This window comes from Danio rerio, chromosome 4, assembly GCF_052040795.2.
Source record: "Danio rerio strain M-AB ecotype USA chromosome 4, GRCz13ab, whole genome shotgun sequence".
NCBI classification, from domain to species: Eukaryota; Metazoa; Chordata; class Actinopteri; order Cypriniformes; family Danionidae; genus Danio; species Danio rerio.
Window position 1 is genome coordinate 79,594,368 of NC_141024.2, and position 19,314 is coordinate 79,613,681.

General features: G+C 38.3%; 2 protein-coding genes and 7 non-coding genes across 12 annotated transcripts in view; 7 read left to right on the top strand and 2 right to left on the bottom strand.

Moving 5' to 3' along the window:
* LOC137491081 (uncharacterized) overlaps nt 1–19,314 on the top strand; it is a 554,517-nt gene that overhangs the window by 460,672 nt on the left and 74,531 nt on the right. The gene's annotated exons all lie outside the window — the stretch shown is intronic.
* Nucleotides 1,103–6,983, top strand: LOC147845086 (uncharacterized). The gene is made up of 2 exons (XM_087249625.1): nt 1,103–1,135; nt 3,801–6,983. The coding sequence occupies exon 2, from the start codon at nt 3,968–3,970 to the stop codon at nt 4,352–4,354; it is 387 nt and encodes a 128-aa protein (XP_087105751.1). The 5' UTR covers nt 1,103–1,135; nt 3,801–3,967; the 3' UTR covers nt 4,355–6,983.
* trnav-aac (transfer RNA valine (anticodon AAC)) lies at nt 10,338–10,410 on the top strand. Its single transcript has one exon. It is a non-coding gene; the product is annotated as a tRNA-Val (tRNA).
* trnav-cac (transfer RNA valine (anticodon CAC)) lies at nt 10,516–10,588 on the top strand. Its single transcript has one exon. It is a non-coding gene; the product is annotated as a tRNA-Val (tRNA).
* trnav-cac (transfer RNA valine (anticodon CAC)) lies at nt 11,701–11,773 on the top strand. The gene has a single exon. It is a non-coding gene; the product is annotated as a tRNA-Val (tRNA).
* On the bottom strand, nt 12,851–12,933 carry trnal-cag (transfer RNA leucine (anticodon CAG)). Its single transcript has one exon. It is a non-coding gene; the product is annotated as a tRNA-Leu (tRNA).
* Nucleotides 14,265–14,337, top strand: trnav-aac (transfer RNA valine (anticodon AAC)). Its single transcript has one exon. It is a non-coding gene; the product is annotated as a tRNA-Val (tRNA).
* trnav-cac (transfer RNA valine (anticodon CAC)) lies at nt 14,443–14,515 on the top strand. The gene has a single exon. It is a non-coding gene; the product is annotated as a tRNA-Val (tRNA).
* Nucleotides 15,593–15,675, bottom strand: trnal-cag (transfer RNA leucine (anticodon CAG)). The gene has a single exon. It is a non-coding gene; the product is annotated as a tRNA-Leu (tRNA).

Genomic DNA, 19,314 nt, shown 5'->3' on the forward strand with positions numbered 1-19,314 from the left:
AATAATGAAAACTTTTTTCCCTCGGTGTAAACTGCTGTTTGCTTTTTTTATTGTGGCTTTTTCTAAAACATTTTTTTCCCAGTGCAAGTTAAAATCAAGTTCTGTATTTCGGCTGTTTAAGGTCTCACTTTGCATTGAACTTTGAACTTTTTACATTCAGAGATGTTGTTTATGTTCACACAGCTACATTACACATCAACTAAAGTTTAAAATATGATATTGCAGTGGACCACCCATTTAACTATAAAATGCAGCAGCCAAAATAAAAAAGCTTCCATCAAAAGTCAACTTATTTTCCCAATACATCTTTATTTCTCTTTAAAGCTATGGTTCGTATAGCTGCTAAACTTCCCATCCTCTGCAGTAATGTGTTTTGAGTCTTCACTGTTGCCCACTGCTCATTTGCATCTTTATACCAGCATTAATGGGGGCCAATTGAGTATTAACCAATCACATGCCAGATCAAGTAGCTCAGCAGGGTTGTATCTATATATTCTGCGTTCTTAACAGAAACTTCATTGGCTTATTTAGCTATAAGAGAACAACTTTGGAGGACAAACTACGATTTTTGATTCCTACATTGAGATTATTACCAACAACAACATACAAAAAAAAAAAAAAAAAAACGACTGAGGCCATTTCTCATCCCACTTCTTCATTGAAGACTGGAAAGGTGAGTTGCACATTCTGAATTTACACTCAAATAATATCTGAATGCTGACATTATAAAATGTAAAATCTAAACATGTGCATGCATTGTTCAACAGTGTATTAAGTTTTTCAGTCATTTTTAAAAGCTTTTTTTACAACTATTTAGTTATGTGTTTGTTTGTTTGGTTTGGTTATAAATATTGATTTTATCCTGACAAATGGACTGTAGCCCAAATAAGTTTCAACCTATTACGTATATAAATTAATATAAAAATTTGATGTTTCCCCATTCATTACAAATACAAAACAAAAAGCAGATAAATTATAAAGTGGAAAATGAGGGAGAAATGTATCGATAAGTCATGACTCATAATTAAGAGTGAGTAGGGGGAAAAAGCTAAACAAAAAAAGACTTTTATTGTGGCATGGTGGTGTGACGTCATAAGGCTGCGCCACTCCCACACTGTGATTCAACTGGAGAAAGGTTTGTTTTAAAGCTTGTACACAGATGTAAACCAACTGATTAAAATTTCAGTGTGTTCATTTAATGTTAGATGTACCTGCAGTTGACAATATTATTTTAACCCTTTATACAAAGAACTACTATTTTACTCACTGTAAGGTCTATTGTTTGAATAAGATAGGATAAACTTTATTTGTCCCGAGAGGAAATTCTTGTCTTGTGCAAATAAGTGCTACAACGTTGCTGTAAGCAGACAATAAGATAAATCAAACAAACTAAACAATTAAGAACATACCTAAAAAAAGATTGAATAAAGCAACAGTAAAGTGTGTGATAAGTGTTTTAGTGAAGGTTTAATTTATTAAATAGCATAATGTCATTCTATTCCAAATGTACATCACTATATATAAGGAATGGAGTTCTGGTCCTAATCGTCTCTTTTGTGGCTATTGTTTTTTGCTCAGACTTAACTAATGTCCCTATGTCTCCCTATGGCCAGTTCGCCCTTGAGTTTTACTGTTTTCTATTGTTTATTATTCCTGGTCATTTCTCCAATAATTGTAAGTTCTAAAACAATAGCATATGAGATCAGGTCACTGCTATGATATGATTGACAATTTATGTATGTCACTGTTTGTCATTGTGCTCTGTTTATTCTGAGAGCTGAGGCTGAGTATTTGTAGAGCTTTTAACTCTTGAAATGATTAACTCCGCGTCATTCTAACACTGGATAAACAGAATCCTGTGTTATCTGTAATCTCCTTTCACACTGTTCATGCTATACCTGATGTTCATTAACAGACGTTTCACAATCACAAGCCCCAGGTTAACATTGTAATTTGTATATTTATGTTGTCAATGTCCCTGACTGGACAAACAGCAGGTCAGCTTTTTAGATGGCATTTCTGCATCTTGTCGGATTAACAATATCTGCAAATTAGGAGAAATACTAGCCTTTTAGAAAGAAGCTACCATTATACCAATACCTAAACCAGGAAAAGATCATTTAAATAATTATCGTCTAACAGCACTTACCAGTTGCCTTTGCAAAACAATGGAACGAATGATTAATGATCGATTGGTGTGGATTTAAAAAAAAAAACAGAAGATTAATTAATATCAGTGTGCGTTTAGAAGAGGGAAAAGTTCTCTTGACCATCTTATACGATTAGAATCTTTTGTACGAGATGGTTTTATTAAAAAAGAACACATATAAGCAGTTTTTTTTTTTTAATCCGGAAAAGGCCTTTGACACTACCAGGAGGTATGGTATTTTAAAAGATTTACACGAGATGGGTGTTTGATGAAATTTGCCTAATTTTATTGCAATTTTTTTTTTATTCAATAGAGTTTTTCGTGTGCGTATGAAAACTATATTATCTGAATATATGAGCATATATAGCATATATGAGAATCAGGAGTGCCCCAAGAAAGTATACTATCAGTAACACTATTTAGTATTAAAATTAATAATATTGTAAATGTTAATGGGAATAATATATTTTGTAGTTTATATGTAGATGATTTATGTATTTGTTATAAAGGGGAAAATATGTATACAATCAAGAGACAAATTTAAATATGTATAAATAAAATATATGACTGGTCAGTTTTAAATGGTTTTAATTTTTCTAAATAAAAAAAACTGTATGCATGCATTTTTGTTTTTTAAGATCTATGCATTTAGATCAGGAGCCTTTTTAGATAGAGAAACTATACGTACACAACTTAACTATAAGTTGTGAAAAAGGTAAAGTTCCTAGGAATGAGTTTTGACAATAAGTAGTATTTTATTCCTCATATTAAAGTATTACGAAATAGATGTTTTAAAACAATTAATGTATGAACTTAATCTTAGAAAGGTAAAATAAATAAATAAATTAAGACCTCTGTAATGAAATCCAAGACTTTGTATAATAATTCAAGGCTATAAAAGCCTTAATTTAAGATTATCAAATTTAAGACTTTTTCAATGCTTTTAATTGTACTCTGATTAGGTTTTGCATATAAATACTTGCGCTTGACACATTTGTTTCAGACTGTTATTTGCCTATTACATTCTAAATGATGTAAATTCTAGTACATCATTTTTTAACTGTACCTTTAGAACCTTATAACAGCACTAAAAGCAGCATCAAAACAGTCTCCTTATAGTCATTCCACCTCTTCACGGTGATTGTCAGACTGATCTGGTGTATTAATCAACTATTGTGGGTTCTGGAACTGAACAATAATGCTGTTCCAGATGCTGGACATTCACTGGCACTAGATCATCATCAATTTAAGAATAAATCTCCCTTCTTTGCCATCCTCTCATGCGTTTAGGTTTCGCCGCAAAATTAAATTTTTGCTGTAGAACTCGCTATGCGGACGTAAAGAACCTGACTGATATTCTACCGGAACCATGTCAGCAGAGTTCATGCATATCCATAAACTATAACTTCTATGTTAAGCGGTTTTGAAACAATTTACATTGTAAAAGCACTAAATAAATAAAGATTAATTAAATTGAATCTGCTTAAATGTGTACACGTTAATGGACCAAACACAATATGATCTGATTTATTTTACATTTAATGTGCATCAAAATTTCAGTGTGTGTAGCCAATGTTTCCAGTGTCTTTTCACTTTTCAGCTTTTGATGAGAGTTTTTAAGACTTGATAATAACTAGTGTTTTTTTTTCAGACCTAATTGAAGAGAATGAGGAGAGTAAAGAAGAGGAACATCATGTCAAAATTGAGGAAAAAAATAATTTACAGACTGATGGTATTTTGAAAAGGAGAGACAAGAATCGTTTCACCTGCACTCAGTGTGGAAAGAGTTTTGGAAAAAAAGACAATCTTAAGATTCACATGAGGATCCACACTGGAGAGAAACCATTCACATGCACTCAGTGTGGGAAGAGTTTCAACCAATCATCAAACCTTTATAAACACATGATGATCCACACTGGAGAGAAACCATTCAAATGCACTCAATGTGGGAAAAGTTTTAACCGCTCATCAGACCTTCATCAACATATGAGGATTCACACTGGAGAGAAACCATTCACATGCACTCAGTGTGGGAAGAGTTTTTACTGCTCATCACACCTTCATCAACACATGAGGATCCACACTGGAGAGAAACCATTCACATGCACTCAGTGTGGGAAGAGTTTCAGCCAGTCATCACACCTTAATCAACACATCATGAGCCACACTGGAGAGAAACCATTCATGTCTAATCATCTTGTTTAATCCCGCCCCTTTTCGCAGTGGCGTACAACAGAATTTTGCATACTCAATAGTGATGGGAAGTTCGGATCATTTTACTGACTCGGATCTTTGAGTCTCGTTCATCAAGATGAACGAATCTTTTTTCGAGTCATTTCGTTCATTTGGTTCAATTTGCCAAAATATTATTAAAATGTTACGAATTGCTTCCAAACACATCTACAACTAGTCCAGACGGTTCATCACACGACAAATAAGTCATAAATAAATTATAAGAAGAAGAAAATAATTCAATGTTTACCTGCTCTTTTGTCTATAGGCATTGTTGTCTGTTTGCTCAGCTCACCTCTTCATGTCTTCAAATGTCAGTGGTGCGTTCACGTTACACTGACAGTCACATATAATCTTAACCAATGTACACAGTCTGAGCCATGATAATTAGTTCACCTTTCGAGTCTTCTGGTTCTTGAGTCGTTCGTTCATCACGTGACAGAATAACTCAAACCGGAGGACTCGAGAGTTGAATAGATCAATTCTTTTTTTTTTTGGCTCTAAACGCATATGATTGGCCCATGATGAACGAATGATTCAAACCCGAGGACTCGAGAGGTGAACAGATCAATTCTTTTTCTGGCTCTAAATGCATATGATTGGCATATAAATGCATATGTTTGGCTGTAGTCTTTCATGTGGTGAACAAACAACTCGATAGAGGACTCGAAAAATGAACTAATCTTGTCTCGCACTACACATCGTGCACATGAGCGAATTAATGAATCTTTTAGTTCATCAGAGTCATTCATTCATTTTGTCACATAACATGAAAGAAAGCACAAGAGATGAGTTATTTAATAAGTCAAATAGTCTTTGTGAATAGTTTTGTAACATATGATGCTGCCAGCATTAGACACTTAAACACTGTTTATTTGTTGTTTATTGTTTTATTATTATTATTTTACCAGAAAAGCTTTTATAACAAATCAGATTACTTTATAAATCACAACAATAAAATAAGCAAAAGAAAAACAAAATAGTGCACATCAAGCTAGGCTTTTTAATAAATAAAAACAAACAAGCTTAAAATTAAATAACACGTTTGTGCCATTAAATCTTTATATCAAATATGGCAACTCTTCCCAGTAGATGTTTTTATGAAACAGCAATTTAAGTGAAAGATATAAATAAAAAACAAAAGCCACAGGGCCTAATGAGCTTAACAACTTGACTTGAGAATAGAACGGTGCATTTAAAAAAATAAATAAAATTAAATAAGCTTTAAAACAACATTGTGTGGCTTTACTTGTTGGACTTGGCTTAAGGTTTGTTAGCATTTAATAACACAAGCTCTGAACCTTTAATAGGCTGAGTCTGTTTCTTCTTTTGTCATTAGTTGTTGTCGCAGGATAAAAGATGCTAAATGAGTAAATGCAAATGCAAACTATCTTTATACAAATATTAGACCAATACATAAAGTCTGCATAGAAAAACATCATTAAACAAAAAATGGGGTATAAATGAACAAATTACAAATCACTTGTAATTGTAGAATTTAATTAATCTATCGCCTAGCTTAGTGTTTGTTTTCTGATAGCAAGCCAGCAAATAGACAAATCAATATATATATATATATATATATATATATATATATATATATATACTACATATAAACCACATATCCAGTTGAAAAAAAGTAACAATAACTTAGTGACAATAGGACAGAACTTTTTTATTTCTTAGAAAATGCTTTTTAGGTACACATTGTTTGATGATTTTATGAAAAGTTTAAAATATGATCATATGATGCAACAAAACTTCAGTTTTACATAAATATTATTGACTGAGGTTCTCGTTGCAGTGTACAGGAGAACTACAGTTTAAGATCAGATATGCACATAATAATGTAAGGATGGCTATATCTCTCCATAATAATAAAATCTGCAAACTGTTATGGAACTCCTCACGAGACAAGAGCATGAGAATGATCAGGCACTAAAATAATAAACTTTCCAATGTGAGAAGAAGATCAGCTAGAAAACCAGTTGTTCAGGTTGTCTTGATCATGCATCCTGAGTCGGCCTCTTTGCCCTGGACTTTACCTTCTCCACCAGAGCAGCTCACTCACATTCCACACAGAATGTTTAAGTTTTAATATGGTGTATCCTGTGGCTTTATATTCATGTTTGGTGTGATTTTAAATGTCTCTGTGTGATTGATAAAGTGGTCTTAATTTCACTGAAATATTTTGCAATCTCCTTTATATCAGTTAATTTGGGTTTTGACTTTGGAAAGATCTTTGCCAGATGCTCCACTACAAGGAAAATTGTCTTCGCATCAACTCATGACCAGGCAAGAGTCTTGGTGAAGCTTTTATTGTCTTGAATTTATGATTATTTGAGTATTTAGGCAAAGGATGCAGAAGTGTCCATGTAATCCTGTAGACAGGATACCCCATTGCAGGTTGTGAGTCTCTGAGCTCTGCATCAGGACTTATATGCTGCAATGTATTTCTACATGGTCAGGTATTCCTCTTTAACTCTTAAATGTATCTTTGAGTAATTGATGTTGTACAATCTTGATTGGCTTATTTTGTTTAATTATGTGAACTGCAATGGAAAATCTTTTCCTGACAAATAAATGTAAAATTATTGTTTAAGTCTAATTTCTCCTGAAATCATTTAAGTCTAGTAGATTGTTTAGGCTGATGTTTCCGCAGCCTACAACCAGGATTAGTCATACATTCAGGCTCAATGGATGGAGCATGGGCACAGCATTAGAGACCTTTGATTTCTGACAATCACTGATGATATAATCTAGGGGTATGATATAATCTAGGGGCTAAATTAAACTTTCTTTAAGTATGAGCAAGCATGGGGCGGCCTATTATTACTTAAAGGAAATTAGCTTATCTGCTAAGAATCGGAACTGGCGAAGATGTGTCCGTGAGCAGATGAAACTGGCCAGCATACTGACTCTAAGCGACTTTGAGTAAACGATGAAACATTAATGGAATATAAGGATTTATTAGGTTAATCAATCTAAATTAGACCTAATCACAACCTATAAGGTAATCAGCTTTAATTAGATGAATCTAAATCTAAAACTATTATAAATTGGAGTCAGATTAAAATTCAGAGCTAGAAACAAATTAAAATAAATTATAACGAACAAAAATATTTCTTTTCACATGTGCTAAAAGGCTTAAACGCATTTGACCTTCACCCATGCTGTTAGTTCTGTCATGGGACTAATAGATGGACCCTCACATGTGTGTGTATTTATATAGTTTATAACCATAACAGTTCTACAGTTTCTTCTATTTCACTTGTTGATTTCTATTTTATTTAAATAGTGTATTTATTTTGTTAAAGAGCACATATTATGGTTTTTTTGAAAATACCCTTCCATGTAGTGTGTAACAGCTCTAAGTGAAGTGAAATATCCAGCTGAGGCTTAAATCTGTAAGTGTACAGTGTTTAAAACTGTTGATTCATCTATAAAAGAGTCGACTCATAGTGCTTCAAATGAGTCGTCTTGATAACGGGTCATTAGGTGTTTTGTGATGACGTATCTACGAAACACAAGTAGTTGCGTGCGCAAACCCAGGAGATTTGAAACCTGCGGCCTCACCCACTAACACAGAAAAAAAGCCACACACACACACGCACGCGCCGGTCGAATGTGATGTCACACTGTGCAGATGGATATTATTGAGTCTCTACCCAAAGATGAAACCTCAGCATTAGCCCAGCCTTGAGCAGTTTGAGTGCTTCTGGAAACTTCATGCTTTAGACTGGGTGTATATTACATGCTTAATATTCAATTTTTAGACTGTGTGTGTGTGTGTGTGTGTGTGTAGGCCTATTATTATTTAAAATAAAATTTTAAAATAAAATTGATTATATTATGTACAAAATATTATTCTTTATAATTATATCCAGTTCCCCTAAAACTTTGCTTAAATACCATATACATTTATTAAATAAATAAAACCAAAAAGTAAATAACTGTTTGGTCTGACAAGTTTTCAGGACATATCAAATTTCAGCACAACACTAACTAACTAGTCTCACTCACACACACACACACACACACACACTTGTACACACTCTCACTAACACACTCACTCTTGTACATGCTCTCTCTCACACACACCTACATTCTATCTCAATTCAATTCAGAAATACTTTTTTTAGCATGACTGTAAATGATACAATGTTGCCAACACAAACACATAGACATCTCACAAATACATGTACAAGCTCTCATTCACAAAGATAAGCCCTCCCTCTCACACACACACTTCTACATGCTTTCTCATAAACATGTACTGGCTCTCTCTCTTACACACACTACTACATGCTGTCTTTCACTCACACACACACACACACACACACACTTTTACATGCTTTCACATAAACATGTACTGGCTCTCTCTCTTACACACACTACTACATGCTGTCTTTCACTCACACACACACACACACACACACACAAACAAATGTGCATTTGATACTTATATAATTTTACGTGCTCATTAGGCTAATGATAGGTGGTTGCATTGTAATTATTTGGTCATAAAGGTATTAATTGTTTTAAATAGTTTTTCAGCTAATAATGTTTGTGATGTCATACATGCTACAAAAGGCTTTTAAAGCTGACAAGACGTGGAGCAACCATGACCAGAGCGTTCCAGAGAGAAGGTGTCTCTCAAAATGCAGTGGCCCAGCTCGCTGCAATTGCAGAGCTGTACTTTGCTAACAGGGAGCAATTTAACAGAATCAGCTTCACACCAGGAAAATGAACAGAGTTCGCTCAAAAGTGTAGAGACCTCATTTTTGGAGATTTTTGCATAAAGGTTGTATCAATGAAAAGGAAGGGTTCTTTTGTATGTTTCTTTGTTCAATAATGCTCCGGTTTACTGTTGGTAAAATGTAGAAGCAAAAACCTACAGCACAATAAGCTTAGCTTATAATTCCAAAAAAATAATAATATTGAAATCAGATGCAAAAACCTTTAAATTCCGACTAAATTCATTAATTTTCTTTTCAGCTTAGTCCCTTTATTAGTCTGGAGTTGCTACAATGGAATAACCCAAGAGCTTATCCAGCACCATCCATGTTTTACACAACAGATGCCCTTCCAGCTGCAATGCATCACTGGGAAACATCCAAACACACACACATATATATATTTGAGCCTACTCAATTTACCTGTACCAAATGTCTTTGGATTTGTGGAGGAAACCAGAGCACCCAGAGGACACCCACACAAACACAGGGAGAACATGCAAACTCCACACAAAAATGCCACCTGACCTAGCTGAGGCTCGAACCAACAAATTTCTTACTGTGAGGCGAACGTTCTACCCTCAGCGCCACCACATTGCCGGCAATTTAATTGTTATTCTAAAATTAGTGTTTTTTTCAGCCTACTGTTTAAAAGATAATGAAAAAAATATTTGCCACAAAAATAGTTAAATTGCAGAGCTGAGACTTAAAATATATATACATTTTCGGAAAAAATGTGTATGGTGGCTGCATGATGGTGCAGTGGGTAGCATGTTTGCCTCACAGCAAGAAGGTCACTAGTTCGAGCCTAAGCTGGGTCAGTTGGTGTTTCTGTGTGGAGTTTGCATGTTCTCCCCATGTTCGTGTGGGTTTCCTCTGGGTGCTCTGGTTTCCCTGACAAATCCAAAAACATGTGATCAAGACGGCGGAAGGGCCACAGCACTTTAGAGTCATGCACACCAATCAGGTAAAAACCTGTCGACTATGCATGAGCTCAGAAAATGTGATGAAGGAACGCCCAGAATTCAGGTGCTTCAAATGTGACGAAAGGGGACATTTCGCAAGGACCTGTACAGCTGTGTCGGGCCCGGATTGTAAATTGGCCCTAATACCTGCAGGGAGCTTGTCACGCTGAGTTGGCTTTGTCTGCTCGATTGACCAACGCGTATGCCTTGTTTTATCCTTGCAGGCCTAACTTCGCTGGTGAAAGCACTTGTGGGGTTTCTGTAGTGTAGTGGTCATCACGTTCGCCTAACACGCGAAAGGTCCTCGGTTCGAAACCGAGCAGAAACAGTGCTCTTCTTTTGGCGAGAAAATAGTAGCATCCACTGCCCGCACCAGCAATGATCGTCGACAGGCACCCAATCAAAAAGGGTTATCAGCTCAATTTGCCTGAAGGTTTCCGTAGTGTAGTGGTTATCACGTTCGCCTCACACGCGAAAGGTCCCCAGTTCGAAACTGGGCGGAAACAACCTCTGGCTTTTATGACAATTGTCAAATCAGGCTTCTGTTGAGTACTGAGGTTCACTGAAAACATTCTTTCTGCAGAGCGGTGTGAGGCTAGAAGTTTGAATTCAGCTCAGTGTTTACCGCCCGTAGTGTAGTGTTTATCATGTTTGCATTACACGCTAAAGGTCTCCTGTTCGAAACTGGGCGGAAGCATACAATTAGCGGACACTTTTGTCCAAAGCGACATACAATAGTGGAGGTATTCAACAAGACGAGGCAATGCATACGAAAAAGGGCTATTTATTCCAAGTAATTTGTTTATGCTCAGAGAATTTAGTGCTGGTCCCCAGGGTGGTTATGTAGTGTGTTTTATTTTTAATCATGGACAGAATCCCCGGCAACGACATGGAAATGGAGGGACTTGCAAGAAAGGATAAAGAAAATGGGCTGGATAATAGACGGAGAGGTAAAGAAAATGGACTTGACAACAGACAGAGATAAATAAAATGAAGAGCCCGGCCAACGAAGAGGTGAGAAAGGTAAGGATAAGCAAGAGGTACAAAGAAGAGTATGCACAAAGGAAGCAACAGTAACTGTAGAAGTAGAAAATGTAAAAGATGCAAGAAGATTTGATATAACCAAAGCAGTCACGGAGCTGATTGGAGAAGGAAGAATGCTGGCGGTGAGACCCAAACAAACAAAGGGAGTATGAAGTAACAATGGAGACTGAAGATGACACCGAAATTTTAATAGACAATGGATTGACAATTAAAGGAGTGAAATCTGAAGTACGGAGGTTACAAAACAGAGACTATGTTGTTTCGTTCAAGCATCTGCCTGTTTACCTAGCAAATGAAGAAATTTTAAGCAAGCTAGAGAGACGGGGAATTTTCCCCATATCTAAAATTAAAAGAAGATTGTATCCTGGCACAAACATAGAAGATGGAACAAGGTTTGTAAAAAACAGATTTTGGTCATCACGTTCGCCTAACACGCGAAAGGTCCTCGGTTCGAAACCGAGCAGAAACAGTGCTCTTCTTTTGGCGAGAAAATAATAGCATCCACTGCCCGCACCAGCAATGATCGTCGACAGGCACCCAATCAAAAAGGGTTATCAGCTCGATTTGCCTGAAGGTTTCCGTAGTGTAGTGGTTATCACGTTCGCCTCACACGCGAAAGGTCCCCAGTTCGAAACTGGGCGGAAACAACCTCTGGCTTTTATGACAATTGTCAAATCAGGCTTCTGTTGAGTACTGAGGTTCACTGAAAACATTCTTTCTGCAGAGCGGTGTGAGGCTAGAAGTTTGAATTCAGCTCAGTGTTTACCGCCCCTCGCGGTGTCGCAAACTTGCGTAGAATCTGATTTCTTTTAGCTTTGTGTTGTGCATGAGCAGGTGGCCAGTGCGTTTGCTGGCCCTTCACGGTGCAGACCGTACAAGACAGCTCTATAAAAAAAGACTATAAATACTTGAAGCAGCACTGGCCTATTGGTTTCCGTAGTGTAGTGTTTATCATGTTTGCATTACACGCTAAAGGTCTCCTGTTCGAAACTGGGCGGAAGCATACAATTAGCGGACACTTTTGTCCAAAGCGACATACAATAGTGGAGGTATTCAACAAGACGAGGCAATGCATACGAAAAAGGGCTATTTATTCCAAGTAATTTGTTTTGTGCTCAGAGAATTTAGTGCTGGAGTAGGAGTTTCGTTTTCTTTAGGGAGAGGGAAATTCACTGGGGTTCGGGTGTACTCTGAAGAGATGGGTGTTAGCTGTCGTTTGAAGGACACCGGTGTATCCGTAATCCGAGTGGGAATGGGAAGGTGATTCCACCAGCGTAGAACATTGAATGAAAACATTGTGGAAAGTGACTTTCCGTCTCTCTGCGCTGGCACCACAAGACAGTGCTCTCACCCTAACCGGAGGCTCCTGTGGTTATCACGATGGCTTTACAAGCGGAGGGTCTCCTGTTAGCCACTGGGCGGAAACATTCAGATTTGCTTTTACGCACATTCTCAATTGGCTCTCTGCTCACTGGATGATCCACGATACAAGGGCATGGATCTGTCAAATGTCATGACTTGACGTTGTACGAGGATTTGACGAAAAAAATGCCCTGCAAACCTTAAAAAGCAACACCATCCCAGGACAATTCTTTTGATCCCCTTTCAGTGCACTTGCATTAAAGCCCGCGTGATGCGGCACTTTGTCAGTGCTACTGTATCATTCGGACATGGGGGCAGAGAGTTAAAGAATTCTGCCTGAGCGCACTGCCGCAGGCTCGGTTTGTCAGAAGTGGGATTCGAACCCACGCCTCCAGGGGAGACTGCGACCTGAACGCAGCGCCTTAGACCGCTCGGCCATCCTGACATGCAAGCTTGGCAGGAGCTGTCTCCTGGGAGCCACACCGCAGTACCGTGACATGGAATCTGGTGCTTCACAGCTTGCCCAGCTCCGGCTGTCCAGCTCATTGGCGCTGCAGGCAGCTAATCTGTGCTCGCCTCCTGGGGCTGCGCCTAGTTTCAATAGCCAACACTTGACAGCTGTCATTGCTTACGGCCACACCACCCTGAGGGGGCTATAGAGCAAACAGGAAGTGAGTTGGCAGCAGTAAGGAGAGAAAGGCTCTCCCCATTTTGTTTGTCTACCTTTTTGTTTATTGACCTTGAGTGTTTTTGTTTGTTTGTTTTCTTTTTGTCTTTAAAAACCACCTAACAGCAGCATTTTGCTGACTGAAGGGTGGTTATGTAGTGTGTTTTATTTTTAATCATGGACAGAATCCCCGGCAACGACATGGAAATGGAGGGACTTGCAAGAAAGGATAAAGAAAATGGGCTGGATAATAGACGGAGAGGTAAAGAAAATGGACTTGACAACAGACAAAGAGATAAATAAAATGAAGAGCCCGGCCAACGAAGAGGTGAGAAAGGTAAGGATAAGCAAGAGGTACAAAGAAGAGTATGCACAAAGGAAGCAACAGTAACTGTAGAAGTAGAAAATGTAAAAGATGCAAGAAGATTTGATATAACCAAAGCAGTCACGGAGCTGATTGGAGAAGGAAGAATGCTGGCGGTGAGACCCAAACAAACAAAGGGAGTATGAAGTAACAATGGAGACTGAAGATGACACCGAAATTTTAATAGACAATGGATTGACAATTAAAGGAGTGAAATCTGAAGTACGGAGGTTACAAAACAGAGACTATGTTGTTTCGTTCAAGCATCTGCCTGTTTACCTAGCAAATGAAGAAATTTTAAGCAAGCTAGAGAGACGGGGAGTTTTCCCCATATCTAAAATTAAAAGAAGATTGTATCCTGGCACAAACATAGAAGATGGAACAAGGTTTGTAAAAAACAGATTTCCGGAAGAGATGGTCTCCTTACCATACAGTACCAAAATCGAGACGGCGGAAGCGCCACAGCACTTTAGAGTCATGCACACCAATCAGGTAAAAACCTGTCGACTATGCATGAGCTCAGAAAATGTGATGAAGGAACGCCCAGAATTCAGGTGCTTCAAATGTGACGAAAGGGGACATTTCGCAAGGACCTGTACAGCTGTGTCGGGCCCGGATTGTAAATTGGCCCTAATACCTGCAGGGAGCTTGTCACGCTGAGTTGGCTTTGTCCGCTCGATTGACCAGCGCGTACGCCTTGTTTTATCCTTGCAGGCCTAACTTCGCTGATGAAAGCACTTGTGGGGTTTCTGTAGTGTAGTGGTCATCACGTTCGCCTAACACGCGAAAGGTCCTCGGTTCGAAACCGAGCAGAAACAGTGCTCTTCTTTTGGCGAGAAAATAATAGCATCCACTGCCCGCACCAGCAATGATCGTCGACAGGCACCCAATCAAAAAGGGTTATCAGCTCGATTTGCCTGAAGGTTTCCGTAGTGTAGTGGTTATCACGTTCGCCTCACACGCGAAAGGTCCCCAGTTCGAAACTGGGCGGAAACAACCTCTGGCTTTTATGACAATTGTCAAATCAGGCTTCTGTTGAGTACTGAGGTTCACTGAAAACATTCTTTCTGCAGAGCGGTGTGAGGCTAGAAGTTTGAATTCAGCTCAGTGTTTACCGCCCCTCACGGTGTCGCAAACTTGCGTAGAATCTGATTTCTTTTAGCTTTGTGTTGTGCATGAGCAGGTGGCCAGTGCGTTTGCTGGCCCTTCACGGTGCAGACCGTACAAGACAGCTCTATAAAAAAAGACTATAAATACTTGAAGCAGCACTGGCCTATTGGTTTCCGTAGTGTAGTGTTTATCATGTTTGCATTACACGCTAAAGGTCTCCTGTTCGAAACTGGGCGGAAGCATACAATTAGCGGACACTTTTGTCCAAAGCGACATACAATAGTGGAGGTATTCAACAAGACGAGGCAATGCATACGAAAAAGGGCTATTTATTCCAAGTAATTTGTTTTGTGCTCAGAGAATTTAGTGCTGGAGTAGGAGTTTCGTTTTCTTTAGGGAGAGGGATATTCACCGGGGTTCGGGTGTACTCTGAAGAGATGGGTGTTAGCTGTCGTTTGAAGGACACCGGTGTATCCGTAATCCGAGTGGGAATGGGAAGGTGATTCCACCAGCGTAGAACATTGAATGAAAACATTGTGGAAAGTGACTTTCCGTCTCTCTGCGCTGGCACCACAAGACAGTGCTCTCACCCTAACCGGAGGCTCCTGTGGTTATCACGATGGCTTTACAAGCGGAGGGTCTCCTGTTAGCCACTGGGCGGAAACATTCAGATTTGCTTTTACGCACATTCTCAATTGGCTCTCTGCTCACTGGATGATCCACGATACAAGGGCATGGATCTGTCAAATGTCATGACTTGACGTTGTACGAGGATTTGACGAAAAAAATGCCCTGCAAACCTTAAAAAGCAACACCATCCCAGGACAATTCTTTTGATCCCCTTTCAGTGCACTTGCATTAAAGCCCGCGTGATGCGGCACTTTGTCAGTGCTACTGTATCATTCGGACATGGGGGCAGAGAGTTAAAGAATTCTGCCTGAGCGCACTGCCGCAGGCTCGGTTTGTCAGAAGTGGGATTCGAACCCACGCCTCCAGGGGAGACTGCGACCTGAACGCAGCGCCTTAGACCGCTCGGCCATCCTGACATGCAAGCTTGGCAGGAGCTGTCTCCTGGGAGCCACACCGCAGTACCGTGACATGGAATCTGGTGCTTCACAGCTTGCCCAGCTCCGGCTGTCCAGCTCATTGGCGCTGCAGGCAGCTAATCTGTGCTCGCCTCCTGGGGCTGCGCCTAGTTTCAATAGCCAACACTTGACAGCTGTCATTGCTTACGGCCACACCACCCTGAGGGGGCTATAGAGCAAACAGGAAGTGAGTTGGCAGCAGTAAGGAGAGAAAGGCTCTCCCCATTTTGTTTGTCTACCTTTTTGTTTATTGACCTTGAGTGTTTTTGTTTGTTTGTTTTCTTTTTGTCTTTAAAAACCACCTAACAGCAGCATTTTGCTGACTGAAGGGTGGTTATGTAGTGTGTTTTATTTTTAATCATGGACAGAATCCCCGGCAACGACATGGAAATGGAGGGACTTGCAAGAAAGGATAAAGAAAATGGGCTGGATAATAGACGGAGAGGTAAAGAAAATGGACTTGACAACAGACAAAGAGATAAATAAAATGAAGAGCCCGGCCAACGAAGAGGTGAGAAAGGTAAGGATAAGCAAGAGGTACAAAGAAGAGTATGCACAAAGGAAGCAACAGTAACTGTAGAAGTAGAAAATGTAAAAGATGCAAGAAGATTTGATATAACCAAAGCAGTCACGGAGCTGATTGGAGAAGGAAGAATGCTGGCGGTGAGACCCAAACAAACAAAGGGAGTATGAAGTAACAATGGAGACTGAAGATGACACCGAAATTTTAATAGACAATGGATTGACAATTAAAGGAGTGAAATCTGAAGTACGGAGGTTACAAAACAGAGACTATGTTGTTTCGTTCAAGCATCTGCCTGTTTACCTAGCAAATGAAGAAATTTTAAGCAAGCTAGAGAGACGGGGAGTTTTCCCCATATCTAAAATTAAAAGAAGATTGTATCCTGGCACAAACATAGAAGATGGAACAAGGTTTGTAAAAAACAGATTTCCGGAAGAGATGGTCTCCTTACCATACAGTACCAAAATCGAGACGTCGGAAGCGCCACAGCACTTTAGAGTCATGCACACCAATCAGGTAAAAACCTGTCGACTATGCATGAGCTCAGAAAATGTGATGAAGGAACGCCCAGAATTCAGGTGCTTCAAATGTGACGAAAGGGGACATTTCGCAAGGACCTGTGTGTGTGTGTGTGTCTGGGTTTCTGCGTCAGAGGGCGGGGCCTCAGGTTTGAAATCTCCAGGGTTTGCGCGTGCACGTGAATAACTTGCTTTCGTTCGTACGTCATGGCGAAACACCTAATGAATCGGTATCAAGGCTATAGATATAGATGAATCAACCGTTTTAAACACTGTATTCTTACAGATTTAAGCCTTAGCTGGATACTTTACTTCACTTAGAGCTGTGTTACACACTACATGGAGGGGAATTTTCAAAAACCCATAATATGGGCTCTTTAAGTAATTGTTGTAACTGTTACATTTGTTATGAATGTCAGCCAGATTAAGTTAATATGGTGTATATTTTTGTAGTGATTCTCTTCTGAAATGTCTGTGAAAGCAAAACACTGTCCTGTAAAATATTCAATTTGAATAGTATTAAGTGATAGTAAGAGTTTAATGATTTAATGCTGGATTTTTGGTTTTAACACATCATAATTTGCTTTCTCAATAAGTTAAGGTTAATAAATGAGTAGAAGGGAAATGTATTTAATCCTATATTGTTTGTATTTCTCATAAATATAATAACAAGTGTTAATGTTGATGTAATTTGGAAATGGTGGGAAAGAGAATGTTATTTATGTTATTATAATGATTAGCATCCTTTTTGCATTTATACCAGTAGGTATAGAAGGAGTAATGTGTTCTTTAATAATTCTTGTAATATTACTTGAGTATCTCAAAGTAAGAGCAATACTGTATTCTAAGTGTATTCAAGTGCATAAAGTATTGTTGTTGCTATAAGTGACACATTTGAATTTTATCTTATGGATATAAGTTTGGTTTTATTCTGGAACACTGTGTACAATGTGCTGGCTTGTGCCGGTCCAGATTCCCCTAGGTCTGGAGCCGGTAACAGGTGCAAAAATAGAATTGAGATTGAGACTTAGTGACTTCTTTTGTTAACAGTTGATTTCTCCTCACACTGAAGGCAGTTTCTTGTCTATTTTATGCTCTTGTTTGTCTTTCCTCATATGTTTGTTGTTAATGTTACACTTTCAAGAAGGAGGCAAAGTCCGTTCTTGTAGCAACACATTTATTTCTGTTAAAACACAGAGGAAAACATCGTTTGATTAAGGAGCACGCTAGATGTGTCTGCAATGCAGCTAACCATACACTGACTACTGCTTTTTATGCTGTGGGCACCTAAGAGTTATAAACAATAACCTGTCCTATAGTGCAATTGTTTAGTAAATACATGACACTGACATATTATTATTATTTAAATCACACTCAAAAAGGTTCCAAATCGAATCACAATTAATATCACAAAATAGACCTACATGTGTATTGTGATCACTTTCTTACAGCATAAAATAAGACATTAACAAATTAAACACATTTGTGCGTCACAACCTCCTTTAACTTGTATACAAATGAATAAAACAATACCTATAAACAACCACAAAATAACTATTTGTCACATTTCTCCATAACTCTTTCATACATAACTGTTTAATGCTGTATCAATGCACTTTTTAACCTCTATGAAATGTAATCTTACTTAATGAACTATATTTTAACTGAATTTTAATGTCTTAATGTAAAAACTCACAAAATCAATATAAATGAAAACCCTTTACTGCTAAATCTAACTGAAATTGTTCTTAACCGTATTTTCTGAATGTCTCTTTCAATGTAATGGCTAACAGTTAATGCTAAACAAGGTCTAATAATGCTATTTTATGATCACGCACATGTTTAAACTTACTGCACATCACTATACACAACCCTCTTAATAAAGATCACGAAAAGTTTAAACATGGTGTCTCATAGTATCAGTTAATCGCATGTTTACATTAGTTTCTCACTGCTCACATTGAAATCTATTAGTTTTTAACACTTCCGCCATTTTGGCACCATTAAATCACGGTCAAACTCAACTAATCTAATATCTCAGGACATAAATGCATCTCCATATGAACAATATATGTTTCAGTGTACCATTACAGTAAATAATATTATCTTACCTGTTAAAACACAGAGGAAAACATCGTTTGATTAAGGAGCACGCTAGATGTGTCTGCAATGCAGCTAACCATACACTGACTACTGCTTCCTCGTGATTCAGCTACCGACACATAGGAAGGAACGTGGGCGCCCTCTCCTGGTGAACCCGAGTTTTACAGGGATAAATATCACACTATACTTTTGTAATACACATGCATTGTTACAGAAGACTACATTATTCCTGGATTAGATGAAATTAAATAGTTAAACAAAAAAAGATGGGGGGTGACAGTTTCTATTACAGTTTCTTTTACTTAGGGCTACACTCTCCCCCACAACATTAAATGTCTCCTGACATTTCTTAGAACCATCAAAGCATCTCTTAAAACACCTCAGCCATCCAAGGCCTCCAGTAACCCCTAGTTTGCTCTACCTTAGACTCAATTACCTGGCATTTTCGTGGAATCA

Excerpts from the sequence above, each read along its gene's own strand:
- LOC147845086 (XM_087249625.1), top strand. The coding sequence starts at position 3,968 with ATGAGGATCCACACTGGAGAGAAACCATTCACATGCACTCAGTGTGGG.